The sequence below is a fragment of the Ammospiza caudacuta genome, chromosome 16 (genome assembly GCF_027887145.1).
Source record: "Ammospiza caudacuta isolate bAmmCau1 chromosome 16, bAmmCau1.pri, whole genome shotgun sequence".
Taxonomy (NCBI): domain Eukaryota; kingdom Metazoa; phylum Chordata; class Aves; order Passeriformes; family Passerellidae; genus Ammospiza; species Ammospiza caudacuta.
Window position 1 is genome coordinate 18,373,378 of NC_080608.1, and position 19,056 is coordinate 18,392,433.

The window sequence follows — 19,056 nt, forward strand, 5'->3', positions numbered from 1 at the left end:
TGACTGAAGTGATACTGCCTACATTCTTGGCTGTGCTGGGCAGAACAGGGCCTGTGGCACTGAGCAGTGTGGGGTCAGCATGTGGGCCAGGGGGGTGAGCAGAATGATTTTCCAGTTCAGCTTTTTTGTCTGTTGCTTAAACATCAGCTGGCAGTGCTTGCAGAGCCAGTTTGTTTCTTCTGGTTGTGTTCACATGTGTCTCTTGCTCTTAGAGGAGGGCTGGGGAAGAAGTCTCTTCTTCCCTCATCCTGACAAGTGATTTCTTGTCAGCAGTTGATGGTAGTGGCCAGGGCCAGAACTTGCAGGCTGAGCATCAAGAGAGAGGGGTCCTCTTGTTCAGCACATCCCAGTGGGAAGCCATGTGTTTGTTATGGCTGGTTTAGAATATCGTGAACTCGTTCATTATATAAGATGGCTATTAATTTTAATGGATCTGGTTTATGGAGACCAGATGTTCATAAAAATTTATTTATTTGCTTATTCTGTGGATAAAACGATCATGCCCATGTGCAGGGCTCCTAGCTGGGGGTGCTGCTGGTGGGCCATGGAGCTGGTCCCCCCTGGCCGCCCCTTAGGCAGAGTCCCCAGTTTCCCCAGAGGTGACAGCCCATGGAATCCTCATCCAGAGAGAAAGTTGGATTTAAGGGATGCTGACATCTTCCCTAGCACCATTCCTGTGGCAGCCCAGGAGGTCCCCTGGCTGTCCCTGCCCTCTGTGGCCAAGTGCTCACAGGAGGGCAGAGCTTAAATCCAAGCAAGCTTAAGAAAGAGAAAGAAACTCCACTTTTGAAAAAAGCTGAACTGAGTTCTGCCTTGTGGAGCAGCCAGATCCAGCAACCCAGAATGTGCTGTACACGAGGGAGCAGAGCCAGGGCTGGCTTCCTCCTGCTTCAGTTGATTAAGGTCCTGCAGCTAATGTGAAGGTACATGAGCGTCTGAGGAACATCTCCCTGCCTGCACAGTCCGTGCCCTGCAGCTGCTAATTAAGGGCTGCTGTTTGAATTCATCACCAGGAGCAGCCCAGAATTAGGGCAGGGGCTGGGGAGGGGCTGTACCCAGTACCGGCGTTCCTGGGCAGTGGGGCACCTGAGAGTTCTCCCACTCCCACATTGCACGAAGCCCCACTGTCCTGCATCCTTCAGGGGGACCCGGAATCCTCGGGGGCTTGGGGGTCCCCTGCTCACCCCTCAGCACAGCCCTGGGGTTTGGGGGTCCCCTGCTCACCCCTCAGCACAGCCCTGGGGTTTGGGGGTCCCCTGCTCACCCCTCAGCTCAGCCCTGGGGTTTGGGGGTCCCCTGCTCACCCCTCAGCACAGCCCTGGGGTTTGGGGGTCCCCTGCTCACCCCTCAGCTCAGCCCTGGGGTTTGGGGGTCCCCTGCTCACCTCTCAGCTCAGCCCTGGGGTTTGGGGGATCCCCTGCTCACCCCTCAGCACAGCCCTGGGCACCCGCGTCCCGCCGCGCGAGAGGCACAACAGCATGGACTGCACACAGACACGTTTGGGACAACTTTACTTCTGACACTGCAGTGCAGGCTTTCCTTACACAACCAAAAAGGAGCATTTTCTTATAAAATGGTGCATTTACTTGCTATTTTATTTTACCATTTCATTTTAAAAAAAAGTTACTCCTGAAAGCCATCCCTTGGAATAAATTCATAAGCCAGTGCACTTTGTTCTTCTCTTGGAATGGCTCCTCTGAAAGTGGCGTCTGGGGGGCCCTGTCTCCAAGCAGCTCCTGGTTTCCCGTGCAGTCCATGAGCTCTGTGGGTGTGTAGCAGTCCCTTTCCCTGGTCGGGGCGTGCCGTGATCCTCGTGGTGCCCGCAGAGAGGCTGTCCCGGGGCACACCTGGCCTTGGTGACTCGTGTCCGATCCCTGAAGGCCTTGGGTGCTGGGGGTGCCAGGTGTCCCCTCAGGAGGATGGCAACAGGGTCACCCTTGGGGAGCCACTGCCAAAGTGACGGTGTTGAATTTTGTAATTGACTTCATTTGCTTCTTGCTGCAGGAGCAGTTTTCAGATTTACAGAAAATCCAGTCAATCTTTTTTTATTGAACAGTTGCTCAAGTAAAGAGGGACCTGACCAATCTGTAGAGTAGAAAGAGGCAGCCTCGCCATGCAAAGAGAAAGAGTTACCGGTTTTATTATTACTATCATTGTTATTATAATGTAGGACAGCAGACAGCCTCTCTCTGACACAGTCAGGGGCTAACAGCAATATACAGTTGGATTTTTTTTTTTAGGTCATAAATTAGCAACTTATACTTTATCTTAAAAAAATTGAATAAATAAATAAATTAATTAAAAAAGAGAGAAAGAGAGAGAGAAAGAGAGAGAGACAGTCACAACATGCAAGAGCTCACAACAGAATGAGAAAAATGACCAAAGCAAAGCCCAGAACTGCAGCAGAGCCCAGGGTTGGTTTGGTTTGCGATCAATGCAGGTCGGAAGCATCATTTATAAAGGTATTTCATATACCAAAGAAGGCACCACAGTATCTACAAAGCCAAATCCTCAGGAGGGTTCTGGGGCTGGGGGGGGGGCAACCTGGCTGGAGCAGACACAGCTGGAGGTGCAGCACATCCCCCCTGCCCCTTACGCTTGTCCTTTGCAAAACTGAACTTTTCCATTTTACGTTTGGTTTTGCTGTCTCTGTTAGTAAAACAAAATAATTGTAATAAAAAGACAAATGTGGAAAATGGCAAAGGGAGGCAACATTCCAATCTTCCACACAACAGGTGGAATATTTCTGGGATCAGGTTGAAAGCAATTGGAGTGGGACCACTGCCACCAGAGCTGGCCAGAGCCCCTGGTGTGTTACCCCATCAATCCCTTCCCAGCTGACAGCCCCCTCCCCATCACCTCCTCAGCCATCGGCGGCTGCCACCCCAGCACTGCATGGGGACGTGCCTGGGGACGGGGACAGCCAGGCCTGGCATCCTCACTCTGCCCTGTAAGAAGTCTCAGCTCTCCCTGTGTAAATCTGGTGTCTGGGGGTGCCCCCAGTGGCCCCTGGGCCGGAGTGCCCCAGCGCTCCTCTGCACAACCGCGATCTGCAGAGCAGGAACTGAACAAAGAACAGGAGGGAAAGGAAAAACAAAGAGAGAAAGAAAGAAAGACAGAAAGAAAAAGAAAGGGAACCGTTGAAACATCATGTTTACTGGTATCAGTACGTGAGACTCCTAAAGAAGACCTGGTCCTCCTAGTTAACCTTGTCCTGGAATATGTACAGGTTGTTCGTGGCTGCCACAGCGATGATGTTCTCGGAGGGGTGCCAAGCTGTGTGCAGGATCTTTTTGCTAAAGTCCAGACTGTCCACACTGATCTCATCTTTCCTGCGCTTCCCACCCACGCAGACCTTGCGGGGCTTGAGGATGGCACGGGGTTTGCTGTTCTCCCGCGACGCCTCCAGCGTCACGTCGCGCTTGGTGTTGCGGTCGAACATGCGGAAGAAGTTGTTGTAGGAGCCGGTCATGATGACACTGCAACGGGGAAGGACAGGTGATTTTCACACCTTTTCAGAGGCAAACTGCTGGTGACTAGAGCAAGACTGAACATTAAGAGGCATAATGAGATCTGGGTAAGCATTGGAATTTGTCTCGGGCCCAGTTGTGCTTTGTCAGCTCACTCTGATGGCTCAGACAAAAACCATGACAGCCCTGCCAGGGGCTCACACACTTCCTGCCACCTAGCTGGGTGTAAGTCACACCCAGATGCTCATTATCCCCAGATTCTGGCAATCTGAAGCTAAAGCCCTCACCACCTTCCTCCAGCAGTGGGTGACAGAGAGGTGGGACTGATCTGTCCAGGAGAGAGTGGGACCCTCAGACATCCCCACCTGCGTACAGGCTGCAGGTGTAGGTGGCTCCTGCTGCACCTGCCCAGACCCCGCACCCAGCCAAAGGGAAGGGGCTGCCAAGGGGCCATGGAGCCCTCGTGCCAAACCAGAGCCAGCATGCCGGGGCTGCAGGCAGGCACCCCAGCACGTGCTCACCTGTCAGAGCCGTTCCAGACGCACTCAAACTTGTCGAAGATGCAGTCGTTCTCGTAGAGCGAGCACAGCTTGCTCCGCAGGTAGTCGTGGACCTGCGGGTGGGAGGGACAGGATGAGCCCCCACAGTGGCCACGCAGCCCAGGGCTGGCACACTCAGCCTGGCTCACAGAGAGTGCCCCATACTCACCACAGCCCAGCTGGCAGCGTTGGGCACTGCCTGGCATCCTGTGCCCTCCCACAGCCACCCTTCTTCCCAAGCACCTCCAGCCACACTCTGCATACAGCTTGGGCACCCCCAGCCAGTGACAGTGACAGGGCTACTGCTCTGCACCAGGCCTCCCACATGGCTCTGCCAGCACCTGAGCTTTCTCTCCTCACCCACCCCCAGCCCGGGGACATGGTGACAACTCACCAGGCCACCTGAGCCCACATTTAACCACCCTGCTTTCCACCATCTACAGGCATAAAGCTCCCACACAACAGGGGCATACCTGCCCCTCCTGCCACTGGCCCAGAGCGTGGCTCAGGAAGGAGCTCTGGGTGCCCCACTGCTGCATGCACCTGGCTGTGCCACGCTCACCTGGTAGGTCTCGATGGGCCGGTTCTCCATGTTCAGGTCCCACACCTTGACAGTGAGGTAGTCCCGGGTCATGATGTACCTTCCACTGTGGCTGAATTTCACATCAGAGATTGAGGAGATGATCTCAGAAAAAAACGACCGGTTACTTGGGTCCTCAGGCTCTTCAAAAACTGTGCAGGAGGAAAGAACAAGCCCCAGCATTAGCTGAGGTGGGAGGTCCCTCATCTCAGGCCCTCATCAGGGAGCCGCCACCCTGTCCTGGCAGCACAGGAAGCTTCTGGGAGAGTCCTTGCATGATGCTGTACCCAGCACCCACACGTGCTTAGGTTTATCACCCCCCCACCAAGCCCTGGAGCTCCACTACAGTGGGAAGAATGTCTGAAGTGCCCATATAATGATCTCTACAATGCAGAAAAGGCACTGCCCACAGCAGGACGCAGAGCTACAGCCTTTCACCACCAGGAGAAATCTGGAGGCTTTTTCCATATAAAAAGTGGTAGCAACAAGAAAAAGCAAAGAGCTCAGGCAGGCAGAAAGCAGCTGAACCCAGGACGTGTCTCTTGTTCACAGCAGGTCAGTCATGATGCCCTGGTCCCCCTGTGAGGGCTCTGGGAATGGGCACAGGGCCATGGCCACAGCTCTGCTGGGGGACGTGCAGTGCATCCCTGCTCGGTGCCCGCACTGGCAGCAGCAGGGGCTGTGCTGGCACCGGGCTCCTGGCACACGGGCAGGGCCAGGACCGGGCTCCCAGCACACACAGACACAGAGGGGATGCCAGGATGGGGATGGGGGTCCCAGCCCGCAGCTGGTGCTGCCCAGTCCCTGAGTGTGTCTGTGACCCAAAGCCAGTGGCCGGGCAGGCCTGGGGCTCGGGCCAGCTATTTTTGCTTTGGGCTGAAGGCTTTTGTGTGGTTTTGCTCCTGCTGCAGAAGCAGATCTGGGCTGCTGAGCTCCTGGAAAGGATTTCTGAGCACTAATTCCCTCTTACACAACAAACCCACTTTCTCTGGCACCGAGGGGTGCTGCCCTGCCCGCAGCAGCTCCTGCCCAGCTCGCTGTCCCCGGGGAGCAGGTGAGCCCGGGGCGGCCCTGAGGGCAGGGTGAGCGGCCATGGGGACACCAGGGGGAAGGCAATAGGGCGCCGGGGCAGAGCCCAGCCCGGGGGGCTCTGCGGTCCCTTCCTGCCCCTCTCCTGCCCCTCTCCTGCCCCGTTGCAGCCCGAGGGCCGTGGCGCTCACTCACACTTGGCGTGGCGGTCGCAGAGCGCCGCGGTGCGCATGTCGCACAGGCGGATGGTGCCCTTGCTGCTGCTGTACACGAAGGTGTTGCAGTGGTGCGGGTGGAACTCGGCCGCCGTGATCACCTCCGTCAGCTCCTCCATGTTGGCCGGTTTGATGTCCACGATGTCTGGCAGGGCCAGTCAAGGAGCCCACGAGCCCGGACCGCGCTGGTGTCCCTGGGCACCGGGGCCTCCCCTCAGCCATGCCAAGCGTGTGCTCTGGGCAGGCACCTCCATCGCAGGGCAAAGCTGCAGCACAGAGCGGGACCAGCCACCCCAGCAGGGGAAGGCCGAGATCCAGCTGGGAACCCCAGCCCTGGTACCACAGCCTGGAGACCCTCTGTGGCACACGAGACCTGATCTGCCCGCCCACGCCAGGCCTCAGTAAATGTCTTTTAGCGCAACATTCCGCCATGGTGAGTAACCATACTGAGAACAGCAATGGCAGCAAAGCCCGGGGCACAACAACCAACAGAAACCCCCTGTGTAAGTCCCTTGGGCCACGATAACTCCCTGAGGTTTGTCACAGATTCAGTACTGCTCACCCTCATCCTTGCAAATAAGCAGGCACCACAGCCCTACTCTCCTGCAGCTGCTCAGAGCTCCCATAGCCACGTGCCTGTGACTGCCAAAATCCTCTCCATCTGCCTAAATCATGCCCCAGGGATTTCTCAGCAGGAAACACCATATAAATACCATCAATGATTCGTGCCCTGTTTATTATTTCCAGTGTGGCTGTTACAAGCATGACTGCCACAACCTCATTTGTAGAGCAGTGACTGGCAGCCTGTCACCCGCTGCAGGGTGCAACAGAACCACAACATCACTGCTTCCATTTCCCCAAGGCATCTGTCTCCTCCATCACCTGCAGACCACCCCCCTCTGCCTGCACCACCATCCCTGCAGGCAATTCAGAAATGTGCCCCCCACACATCGGGGGACAGCAGCAGCGGAGGAGCTGTCGCACTGCCCGCTCTGTCCCCATCCCAGAGGCATGGGACAGCCCTGCTCCTTCCCCTGGGGCTGCTCCTCACTGGGCCCCAGGGCTGTCGCCAGAGCCACACACAGCAAAGGATACTAAAACTTTGATTTGTGATTTCAAAGTTCCACAGGTTTATCCTCAGGTCATCCGCTGACATGTATGTCTCGTAGTCGCTGTTGACGGAGATGGAGTTGATGTGGTAGGTGTGCGCGTTGGCAAACACCCTGCGGGGAGTGGCCTCCACCATCAGGTCCATGGGCCGCAGCACGGGCACCTGCGGGCGAGCAGAGAGCGTCAGCAGCCAGGGACAGGGACGGGCTCCAGCAGCTCCTGGCACCGGGGCCCTCTGAGCTGCCAGGGCTTCCTCCTCTCACTCCCGACGGGCTCCTCCAGGGAAACCTAATGCCTTCTCACGTGTGTGATAGGACAGAAGGACAAGCAGACCCAAAAGCCATCTGATGTTGAGATACTTTCCAGGATGGTTAGAGCATAGTGAAGCAGTGAGAGCCCAGTAAACCAGGCTCTGATCTTGCTGCAGCAAATGTTCCAGCTCTGAAACAAAAAAACAACCAAAGAACCTCTTCTGCCTCATTTTGTCACTGTTAGCCAGGATCTGAAATTCCTGGAGCATTTTTGACAGAAATACCTTGCTTGATAGAGCCAGGCCAGCACATTTTTTTCTTTAAACATTTTTGCATTTGTCTCACAGTGAAGTAATGGAGGCAAGAGATGAGAAGGGACAGAGGGAAGGACCAGGAACAGAGCTGTGGGTGTTTGCCTTTAGATAGATCAGCATAACCCATTGGGGAGGGGGGATGCAGAGGGGACCATGTGTGTGAGGAGTGGGGTCAGTGATAACTTTGGACACAGGGCTCTGGAGGCAACTCAGCACACCAGGAATGTGCCAGCCCATGCTCCTGCTCACCAGCGAGGTGATTCACCAGCTGCTCCATTTCTTGTGCTGCGTGAGTGCTGCCTGAAGAGATTCCCTTGGCTGCAGAGGTGGGCAGGGGAGTGACAGCCAGCTCGAGTGACACAGAGCGCTGGTGCTGCCAGCTCAGAGCCGAGCCCGTGACGAGCCTGCAGCTAATTGCACCTGACACGGGCAAGGAGGCATCGTGTGCACTGCCAGATCCTGCTCAGACAGCTGGCACGGGGACAGGGAGCACGGGGAGCACCCAGACCACCGGGACCACGGGGATCACGGGGATCACAGGGACCACGGGGACCACGGGGACCACAGGGATCACGGGGACCACGGGGATCACAGGGATCACAGGGATTACAGGGACCACGGGGAGCACAGGGATCACAGGGATTACAGGGACCACGGGGACCACGGGGACCACGGGGACCACCGGAACCACAGGGATCACGGGGATCCTGGGGATGACAGGGAGCACAGGGAGCACAGGGAGCACAGGGAGCACAGGGAGCACAGGGATCACAGGGATCACAGGGATCACAGGGACCACGGGGACCACAGGGACTGGCTGTCAGTGCACCAGGGGCTGTGCAAAGGGAAAGGGTTCCCTGACTGCCCTGGCCATGCAAACAAGCCCAACGAGGCTTGGGCAGTGGGTTCTGCTCGGTGAGAGGACTCTGTGGCCAGCACAGCCTGCAGCCAGACCCCGGGCCAGCTCCTGTCCCCAGGCCGGGCTGACACCCAGGCTGGCACCTGCAGCTCCCGGTGCCCCAGCACAATTCCCTGCTCGTTCCTACCTTGCAGCCACTCTCAACCAGAGAGCTACAACAAACGCTTAAGCCAAGAACATTCTCCACACATTACTTCAGAGCCAAGTCCTGGGGACACTTTTTTCAGTCTGGGATATGGCCTGTCACCAGGTAAAACCAGGTAAAACCCCACAAGAGGGACAAACCTGGTTATACATGAGTGGTTTGCTAAAGCAGGGATTTTATCTGCTACAGTGGCAAGAATCTGCACAGAAATATGGAAGCCAGCGTGCCCACATGCTGCAAACTCCTGCTTAAGGGATCAGCAATGAGGATTTAACCCTGAAAGCACTGAAACTTCGAGGCAGGAATTTGCTGGGAGCAGACAGTGAGCTGTTCCCCAGCAGCAGCACAGGGATCCTGCAGCCAAGGGGAGCAGCTGCCCAGCCAGGCCTCAGCCACAGTGGAGACACCAACAAATGGGGCAGTGTGACACCAACTGCAAGTGGTTCTTGTGCTTTTTGAAGCAGGCACAGGCCAAGTGAGCTTCTGCCTACCCCACTCAGACCAATCAGCGCTGCCCCAACAACCCTGCACGGCAGAGACCTCCTTGTGCACCCCCTCCAGCTCCAGAGCCCATCTCAGGACAGGCTCTGGTGTCACACACACCCATAGTTAAATGGTAATTCAGTTCAACAAAGTGCATCAAGTACGCAGAAATACTGCGCCAAAGAAAATAAAACACTAATAAATTCAATTACTTTCTGCTTTCAGGAAGGGGGGCAATGCCAGTCACTTTTCATTTAAAACAACTTAAGTCTTAATTTTGATTCCTGCTTTTAGCAGGTACCCCATGACTGCCACTCCCTCCAAGCACACCTGTGCACCTACAGCAGGACCCACATCCCTCTCTGGTGAAAGCTGAGCAGGGGCAGTGCCAGGGCCAGGCCAGCAGCAGTGCCAGGCCAGACCAGCCCCTGCTCCTCACCAGCACAGCAGCAGTGCCAGGCCAGGCCAGCAGCAGTGCCAGGCCAGCAGCAGTGCCAGGCCAGCACAGCACCAGTGCCAGGCCAGCAGCAGTGCCAGGCCAGCACAGCACCAGTGCCAGGCCAGCACCAGTGCCAGCACAGCAGCAGTGCCAGGCCAGCACAGCAGCAGTGCCAGGCCAGCAGAGTAGCAGTGCCAGGCCAGCAGCAGTGCCAGGCCAGCAGCAGTGCCAGCACAGCCCCTGCTCCCCTCCAGCCCAGCTCAGCGAGCTCCACAGGATTTGCTCCGGGGGATTAGCCAAGCTGAAGCTCGGATTGACCCCAGCCTCGAGTCTCCGAGAAGGAAGCTGTAATCCGGGCCCTGGCAAACCAGGGAGCAGGGAAGTGCTCAGGGATAAATCCAGTGAGGTTTCCACCTGCCCCAGCAGTCCGGCTCCTCCAGGCACACCCCCAGAATTCATTTCCTACCCGCATAAGTTACATTCTGTGACTGCCCAATGCCACCTCAAGCTTAGCATTTTGCTGACAAAATGAGCACCAAACTCTGTTTTCATGGCAGGATTCACAGAGTGAAGTGACAACAGAATTGTGTCCCGTTTGACCTGCCCTGTGACATGCAGAAGGGACCCTCCTGCCGGAGGACGAAGCTGCTGCTCCCTGCTGCTCCACACAGCTGATGGAGCTGCTGCTCCCATCCCGGGGCCCTGCCTGGTCCCTGAAACGCTCTGCAGAGCGTGCACAGGGAGAGGAGGCAGATCCCTTTGCTGAGGCAGACAGGCAGCAGCAGCACAGCCAACCCCTCCAAGGCATCTCCCACCACAGCCGGGGCTGCGTCGGGGGAATCAGGCGCAGAGGGGCACAGCACAACCCCCTGGGAAACTGCACAGGGCCGAGAAACCTGAGTGCTTCCACAAAACGGAGACACAAACCGGCATTTATCACGGAATTCGCTGGAGCTGAGAGAGTGAAGTGGCAGCTCCCAGAGTGGGCTCAGGGACAGCCACAAACAGGGAGAAACAGGCACAGAATGGCCTGGGCAGGGCACCCACTGCACCCACGGCACAGCACCCACGGCACAGCACCCAGGGCACCCACAGCACAGCACCCAGGGCACCCACAGCACCCACGGCACCCACAGCACCCACGGCACCCACAGCACAGCACCCACGGCACCCACGGCACCCTGCACCTGCCCCTGTCACCCCAGAGTGCCCTGTGCTGGGAGCTACCACAGCCAACACATCCCCTCTGGAAAGCTTTGAGCCCTGGATATCACTTGCAAATTAATTACCTGCCAGCACGTCCCAAGGCTCAGGTACAGAGTGCTGCTCGGAGCACACCAAGGCAGCCACACAAGGTCAGAGGCTGCAGCTATTAGACTGGGGGTGATTCAAATCACCAGAGCTCTTCTGATGACTGCAAACACCTCACTACACAGCCTGAGCAGAGTTAAATATTCCTTTTGCACTGTGTGGGTTAGAAATTCCTCAGAGGATGATGCTCATCAAATGCATTTAAACCATTTAGCCAAATGGATGAGAAATTATGGCAGCAAAGTGCATCAAAACCCTTTTTTCACTTATCTGTGGTTGAAAATTAAACCATGGATGGATGTGGCTTTAATTTAAAGCATACCCATCACAGGACAATTACACGTCAGATTTACACCAAGCTGCAGCAAAACGGTTACAACTATTGTAAATATCTGTCTAAGTAAAATCATCAAAACATTAGATAAAATAGGGTTGGTGGAAGACTCCTCAATCCTCTGTCTTCAGGGACCAGAGGCACTGCACAGCAGGCACCAATAAGCATCACACCGAGCACCTGAGACGTGTTTGCCCTCCCCGTGCCTCTGCCAGCCACTCACCAGGGCAGAACTCCCTGGGCAGGAATGGAGTGCCTGGCCCAGAGCAGTGGCAGGCCCCAGGGAGCAGCTCCTCCAGCCACACAGCACCGAGCTGCTGCCAGGAGTGCAGGGCTGACGGTAAAACAGAGGCTGCAGCTTTCACGGCAGTGAGGGGACTACAATCCTGTTGGGTTCTCTGATATTTCAGCATGACTTTCTACAGGGGAGAGAAGGAAGCACCACCTGGGATAACACCCTTCACACTGCTGCCTCTCAAATCCTGCCTCCCAGCCTGCCAAGGGCTGACAGCCCCTGCTCTGACAGCCAGGCACCCAGCAAACCTCTCCAACGGGCTGCCAGGTACCACCAGGTTAGGCTGGAAATGCTGCCTGAGACAGAACAGCAGATACACATCTACGTGAAATGAATGCTCCCTTGTTCTGCAAAGAAAAATGCTGCCAGTCCCCAGGAGCAACCCTGTACAGAGACAAGAATTAACTGCCTGCCCAGGGTTCTCAGTGGCTTCATGCACAATGGAACCGGGACCCATAAAGTGAGGTAAGCACAATCATAGTAATAATTTCATATGTATAAATATAAAACCCACAAGTACTCAAAATGCAAATTCTGACAGGGTGTTAATAAATTACAAGCTGCTCCGGTCTGATTAAGGTCATGACCAGGAGGAAAACTCATTTGGAGGAAGCACTTGTGCTCCTGCAGCAGCAGCCACATTTGGGAATGCTCCAAGCTGGGAGAGCTTCTGCCCTGGCTCCTCACTGGGATGGGCCCGGCCCGAGGGGCAGCACAGCACAGCACAGCACACCGGGGCACCGGGGCACCAGGCAGGGCACACACACGGCACTGGCAGCACCTCTGCCCAGCACCAGCACAGCCCAGACACCCCTGGCAGCTCCCTCGCCCACTGCCCTGCCCGGGCACCGGCCACAGCGCCGGGTACCAGGATGGCCCTGGACACCACCCGAGCGTGGCATGGGGCACGGCAGGTCCCAGGGCACACAAGGGACACGGCACACAGGGGACATCAGCAGCAATTTTCCTCCAAGGCCCCACATCCTCAGCCGCCCCGGCCCCCACACTCACCCGCAGCACGGTGATCATGGAGGGGTCTCGCAGTCGGCCATCCTCGTCCTTGAGGTTGTAGCCCTCCGGCCTCTTGTCCCGCTCGCTGACCTTCCATAGCTTCACTGTCTTATCTGGGGAGGAGAGGGGACAGCATCAAGGCGGCTGCTCCCTGAGCCACCCGCTGATGGATGCACCAAGGCGGGGAAAACCTCCTGTGCCCCCAGTGCCACTGCTGGAAATGGTGATGGAGGCACCTGTGCCCACAGCGGGCTGCTGGTGCAGAGCCCTGAGCAGGAACAAAGCTGTGCAGGGCACCCCAGCCCTGGATGTGCCCCTGAGCTGTGCCAGGGTGTCTGTGGCCCATCCACAGTGCCAGGGTGTCTGTGGCTCACCCACAGTGCCAGGGTGGCTGTGGCCCACCCACAGTGCCAGGGTGGCTGTGGCTCACACACAGTGCCAGGGTGGCTGTGGCTCACCCACAGTGCCAGGCTGTCTGTGGCTCACCCACAGTGCCAGGGTGGCTGTGGCCCACCCACAGTGCCAGGGTGGCTGTGGCTCACCCACAGTGCCAGGGTGGCTGTGGCCCACCCACAGTGCCAGGGTGGCTGTGGCTCACACACAGTGCCAGGGTGGCTGTGGCTCACCCACAGTGCCAGGCTGTCTGTGGCTCACCCACAGTGCCAGGGTGGCTGTGGCTCACACACAGTGCCAGGCTGTCTGTGGCTCACACACAGTGCCAGGGTGGCTGTGGCCCATCCACAGTGCCAGGGTGGCTGTGGCCCACCCACAGTGCCAGGGTGGCTGTGGCTCACCCACAGTGCCAGGGTGGCTGTGGCCCACCCACAGTGCCAGGGTGGCTGTGGCTCACACACAGTGCCAGGGTGGCTGTGGCTCACCCAGGGTCACCCTGATCTTCCCCATGCAGCACTCACAGGACTGAGGGCAGCTCCCAGCCCAGCAGCTCCCACCCCAGCAGCTCCCTGTCTCCTCCCAGCATCCTGCCCCCTGGGCCACAGAGCCCCTGCAGAAAGAACACCAGGAACACCTGGGGTTATTCTGAATAATGGTGTTTTCTTCGCTCCCTCCTGGCAGGGACTCCATCCATAGTTTATCATCACTTCCACCAGGTTTCATGCAAAACCCCATCATCCATCTTCATTTTCTCTCTTACACAGCAACTCCAAAGCAGTGCCAATTAATTTTGTTTTTATTAACATGCTCTATTTTGGTGGGGGGGTTCACTATAAAATGTTAGTGTAACAGTAAGAACAAAAAGAAACAGAATAAAACAGGAGTATTTCCAAACTAATGTTTTGATAACCTGCCTGCATATGGAACACAACCCAAATGGAAGGTGTAATATCCCTGTTAATCAAAAAACTATTTAAAAACTCAATTAACAGAACATTATGCTGTATAATTAATCTTCATTTCAATGATTCTCCCCCAAATGAGTTTAATAAGTCTTTGAATTTTATTACAATGATCAATAGAGTCAATTCTATAACACAAAGTAAGTTGGTTATGGAATATAATTAGACCCCTCCCTTTCCCCTGAAGTAATTAAGTCACATCCATCTTGAGGTTCCATTCATCCCAAGTAATATTCCTAGATCCTCATGATATTTATCAGAACGTAACATGGAACTGCTGAGCCCAACCTGACTGCAAATTGAAACTAAACACCTGCAGTTTGTCTTAAAAAAAACAATAAATAAAATTCCCATGATCCTGAGACTAAAAGCCACAAGTTGTTGTCAGGGCAGAAGCCCTCAAAGGGAGGGGCTGTGTGAAATTCACCCGGTGCACAGGGATTGAGCTCAGCCCGACCCATTGCCCAGGACGCTTGTGCTGCCCTGCAGGGAGAGGTTTCAGCAGCTGTTTCCCCGAGGACACAGCACAGAGAGGGCACAGCTGGCAGAGGGAGCCCAGGCCCTCGGCACGGGCACGTACCGTTGGTGGAGAGCAGGAAATAGGCCGCGTTCTGCTGCGGCAGCCATCGGATCTTGTTGATCTTCTCCTCGATCTCCAGGCTCTTCAGGTAATCGAACTCGGGCTCGTGGCTCTGGAAGGTGCTGTAGACATTGTACTCTCCCCTGCGGTGGGGCTGGTTCTTGCTCTGCAGGGACACAGGAGGAGGAAGGCTGGGCAGCGGCTCCGGGCTGGGGGCAGCGAGGGCAGGGCTGAGTGCCCGGGCACAGCCAGGCTGGCACCTGGGCTCCAGGTGTGCTCGGAGGGAAGGGAGCAGGGATGGAGGGGAAATGGAGAGGGAATGAGAGGGAATGAAACAGAAACAGAGCAAGGATGGAGTGGCAATGGAGAGGGGATGGAATGGGAACACAGTGGGGATGGAGAGGAAATGGAGAGGGAACGGAGTGGAAACAGAGAAGGAATGCAGAGGGAATGTACCAGGGATGGATCCCACCCCACTGTCTGTCCCCAGTGAACGGCTGGGACCGAGTGCCAGCTCCTGCCAGGCGCTGAACCCAGCACAGAAGAGCTGCTGGCAGCAGCCACAAGCACTAGGACGGGCAGCCTTGGTTTGGGTGGGTGGGTGGGTGGGTGAAGCCCCCCATGTCCCCTTCAACAGGAGCTGGGTGGATACATTCAGAATGATGCTGGAGGCCCAAAGTTCAGGAAAAGCATTAGAATCATGAAATGAGATTAAAAGGAGAAATGAACTAGTGCTGGAAAGGCTGATGAGGTGTCTGCACATGTGATGGTTAACCACTGAGCTCTCTTCAGTGTATGTAGAAATTATTGTAAAGCCTTAACTTCGAGAAAAATGTTAAACCACCATCGGACAATGACCTGTCTCATGCCCAGGTCTGATGCATTCCTTCCAGCACAGCTGAGGACAGGTTCCATGTCTCAGAGCAGAGCAGCTCACGGGGACAGCTCTGGAAATGGTGGGGCCATCCCAGGTGCAGGAGCTGGCACAGCTGCCCCAGCCAGGCTGGCAGGGTGCCCGCCAGTGCAGGGCCATGCTGAGGGCCAAACACGCTTCCCCAGCAGGCACAACCTCCAGCTTCCAACAAAGCATTTGCTAGCACCTCCTGAGCAAGGTTTTGGAAGGGAAACCAATGTTGCATCCATCTACACTTTCCAGAATTTTGGTGGTGTGAGGGGTTCTTGGCGTGGTGCCATCTCCCAGGTGGGCACTGGCCACACACTCAGGTGTGCTGCCTGAGCCCTGTTACACCTGGAGCAGGAGAATGCAGGCAGTGGGATCTCTGGGAGGTGTTTGGCAGGAGGGAATCTGGCCCTGCTGATGTCAATAGCTGCTCCTCAGGTTGTAGAATGCCAGGAGAGCCCCGAGCTCGGGAGTGACACGGGCGGATTAGGGAGCAGCAGGACGCTGCACTGAAGGATAAAGTGGGCACTGTGCATGCGGTGGCACTCACCTCCTGCTCGCGCTGGAATATCACAACGCGGCCGCCCTTGTCCCCCGTGGCCAGCAGCTCCCCAGTGTGGTTGAACTCGACTGTGGAGATGATGTCAGCTGGCAAAGAGAAGACAAAGACAATTTCAGTCACTGCAGCCTGACTTCCAAAGGCATCCAGGGAGCACCATGCCCTGCACAGCGACGTGCCTCGTTGGTACCCTGTGGCACCTCCATAAATCCCTGTTTTTCTACCATCTTCAACACTAAACAGGCTTGGCATTATGCTGTCATGGCCCCCTGCCCTGCCCTGGCCTGTGCCCCAGCCCCGGTTCCAGAGGGATTTCCAGGTGCTGTGCCTGTGCTAAATGCAGCCTGAGGACTGCTGTCGGCAGCAGGACACAGGGCTGGGCAGCACAGCATGGCACGGCATGGCACGGCAGACTCCCTTCATGCCTTGGGGAGCTGCCCACCCCATTTGGGGTGACACAATCAACTGCTGTGACCTGGGGAGGGCTCGGTGCCAGTGGTGCCAATGGTGCCCGTCTCACCCCAGCCCCTGGCAGAGCTCGGTGCCCATCTCACCCCAGCCCCTGGCAGAGCTGGCTGCCCCGGCCCTGTGCCACCCCAGCCTGGGTGCTGCTTTGCCGTCACCCGCACAGCAGAGGGAGCGCACAAACACGGACCCCTTTGTCCTCTGTCCCTGAGCCCCTCAGGCAGAACAGCTCAGGTGACCACATCTCCATCGCTGCTTTCCCCCGCACATTGCTGAACCCACCATCACCCATCAAGGTGAATTAAGGTGCTGCCTTTCAGCCCTCCAGCGGCTGAGAAGCCGCTGCGCTCACACCACTGCCCTTCCCCACAAACCAGGAGCCATCTCAGGGTCGGGGCTCGGTGGCAGAGGCCAGGGGACACACACAGACCTGTAACTGCTTTAATCCGCAGCGTTTACCCTCGAGGCAGCGCAGGCAGAGCTGCTAATGATTGGATTTATTTGGCCTATTTTTAGAAGAATGTCAGAGGTTAATTCCACAGCAATTAGTGCCCAACTGGTGCTCACCCAGTGCCTGGGAGCCAGGCTCCAGCAGCACGAGGCTGGGACTGGGAGCATGGCTGCAGCACTGGAGCCTCAGCACTGGGGCAGGCTGGGTCGGCAGGGAACAGCTCTGGGGCAGGGTGGATCCTGCAGGGAACAGCTCTGGGGCAGGGTGGATCCTGCAGGGAACAGCACTGGGGCAGGGTGGATCCTGCAGGGAACAGCACTGGGGCAGGCTGGGTCTGCAGGGAACAGCTCTGGGGCAGGGTGGATCTTTCAATGAACAGCTCTGGGGCAGGGTGGATCCTGCAGGGAACAGCACTGGGGCAGGGTGGATCCTGCAGGGAACAGCACTGGGGCAGGGTGGATCCTGCAGGGAACAGCACTGGGGCAGGCTGGGTCTGCAGGGAACAGCTCTGGGGCAGGGTGGATCTTTCAATGAACAGCTCTGGGGCAGGGTGGATCCTGCAGGGAACAGCACTGGGGCAGGGTGGATCCTGCAGGGAACAGCACTGGGGCAGGGTGGATCCTGCAGGGAACAGCTCTGGGGCAGGGTGGATCCTGCAGGGAACAGCTCTGGGGCAGGGTGGATCCTGCAGGGAACAGCTCTGGGGCAGGGTGGATCTTTCAATGAACAGCTCTGGGGCAGGGTGGATCCTGCAGGGAACAGCACTGGGGCAGGGTGGATCCTGCAGGGAACAGCTCTGGGGCAGGGTGGGTTTGCAGGGAACAGCTCTTGGCCACGACAGCTGCCAGCTCAGGGCTGCATGGGCACTCCTGCCCTCCTCGCTGCTGCAGAGCAGCCCTGGCAGGTGCAGCCCAGGAGTGCAGCCCAGGGCTCAGGGCAGGGCTGGGAGCTGGTCATCACTGCAAACACTGTCTGTGCCCTCAGCCCATGGCACTGCCCGGGCTGTGCCCACCAGCACTCAGAGCCCTCTGACACTGCTCTGGTTCCTCCTGCCTGTTAGCTCCGTGTGTGCAGCAGAAACACAACCTGAGCTGTGTCCCTTCCCTCCCCAGGAGTTCCATCCCAGATACAGACTAGAATGCTACCTCAGCAAATGAGAAAAGACAAAATGCAGCAAGTGCCCAAGCTCCTGGTGCAGCTCAAGCACCACTGAGGGTTTGTCTTCCAGGATGCCAGCCCAGACAGCACCCACCAAACCCACACACCTGCTGCAGCATCACCCAGGCAGGGCCCCTGAGAGCCCCTCACACCCGTGGGCTCCCCCAGAACAGCACCTCTGTGCCCCAAACAGCACCTGTGTGCCCCACAACAGCACCTCTGTGCCCCAGACAGCACCTCTGTGCCCCAAACAGCACCTCTGTGCCCCACAGCAGCACCTGTGTGCCCCAGAACAGCACCTGTGTGCCCCAAACAGCACCTGTGTGCCCCAAACAGCACCTCTGTGCCCCAAACAGCACCTCTGTGCCCCACAGCAGCACCTGTGTGCCCCACAACAGCACCTGTGTGCCCCACAGCAGCACCTCTGTGCCCCAAACAGCACCTGTGTGCCCCAGACAGCACCTCTGTGCCCCACAGCAGCACCTGTGTGCCCCAAACAGCACCTCTGTGCCCCACACCAGCACCTGTGTGCCCCAAACAGCACCTGTGTGCCCCAGACAGCACCTCTGTGCCCCAGACAGCATCCCAGCTGGGCAAGGGACCTCTGTGCCTGGCACCAAGTGTGCCCAGCAGCCCCAGCTCAGCCCTGGCTCTCACAGAGGTTTCAGTGCTGCAGGAGGTGACCCCACCCTGGGGAGCATCGCTGTGGAGCCACGGGCTGGGCTGGTGTCCCCAAGCGTCCCCAGGTGTCCCAGGTGTCAGGGGATGGCTCTGGGAACAGGCTGGCAGCAGCTGCTCCAGCAGCAGCCGGGGCACTCAGTGCCTGTGGCTGGGCAGTGCCAACGTGCACCTCATCATGAGACGTGCTGCTTCCTTCTAAAATTACTCAATTGAAAATGTACCTGTTTTGCTCTATTTAATCCTCTCCATTACCAGCTACCGGTTTTAGGTCATTCCCTTTTCAATGAATTAAAAATAACTTTGTGTGCTGCAGCGAGGCGTTTTCCAGACGTGATCTAACGCCCCAGCCTGTGGGCAGGGCTGTGCTCTGACAGCAGGGCCAGGCCCCACGGACCCCCTTGTGCCCCCCGGCCCAGCCCCACTCACACTGCCCCTCGGGGAAGGGGCTTCCACGCCACAGA

At 57.1% G+C, this 19,056-nt stretch overlaps 1 protein-coding gene across 1 annotated transcript in view; it reads right to left on the minus strand.

Annotated features, from left to right (window-relative positions):
* Positions 1-1,544: 1,544 nt before the first annotated feature.
* The window catches only part of PPP2R2B (protein phosphatase 2 regulatory subunit Bbeta), a 39,842-nt gene continuing 22,330 nt past the window's right edge, over positions 1,545-19,056 (minus strand). Inside the window, exons 2-9 of the mRNA XM_058815128.1 lie at positions 15,832-15,929; positions 14,381-14,546; positions 12,446-12,558; positions 6,929-7,106; positions 5,814-5,978; positions 4,572-4,741; positions 3,992-4,083; positions 1,545-3,479 (exon numbers count right to left, since the gene is read on the minus strand). Of these exons, the coding sequence (XP_058671111.1) occupies positions 3,200-3,479; positions 3,992-4,083; positions 4,572-4,741; positions 5,814-5,978; positions 6,929-7,106; positions 12,446-12,558; positions 14,381-14,546; positions 15,832-15,929 (1,262 nt within the window). The 3' untranslated portion in view covers positions 1,545-3,199. The remainder of the gene's footprint in view (positions 3,480-3,991; positions 4,084-4,571; positions 4,742-5,813; positions 5,979-6,928; positions 7,107-12,445; positions 12,559-14,380; positions 14,547-15,831; positions 15,930-19,056) is intronic.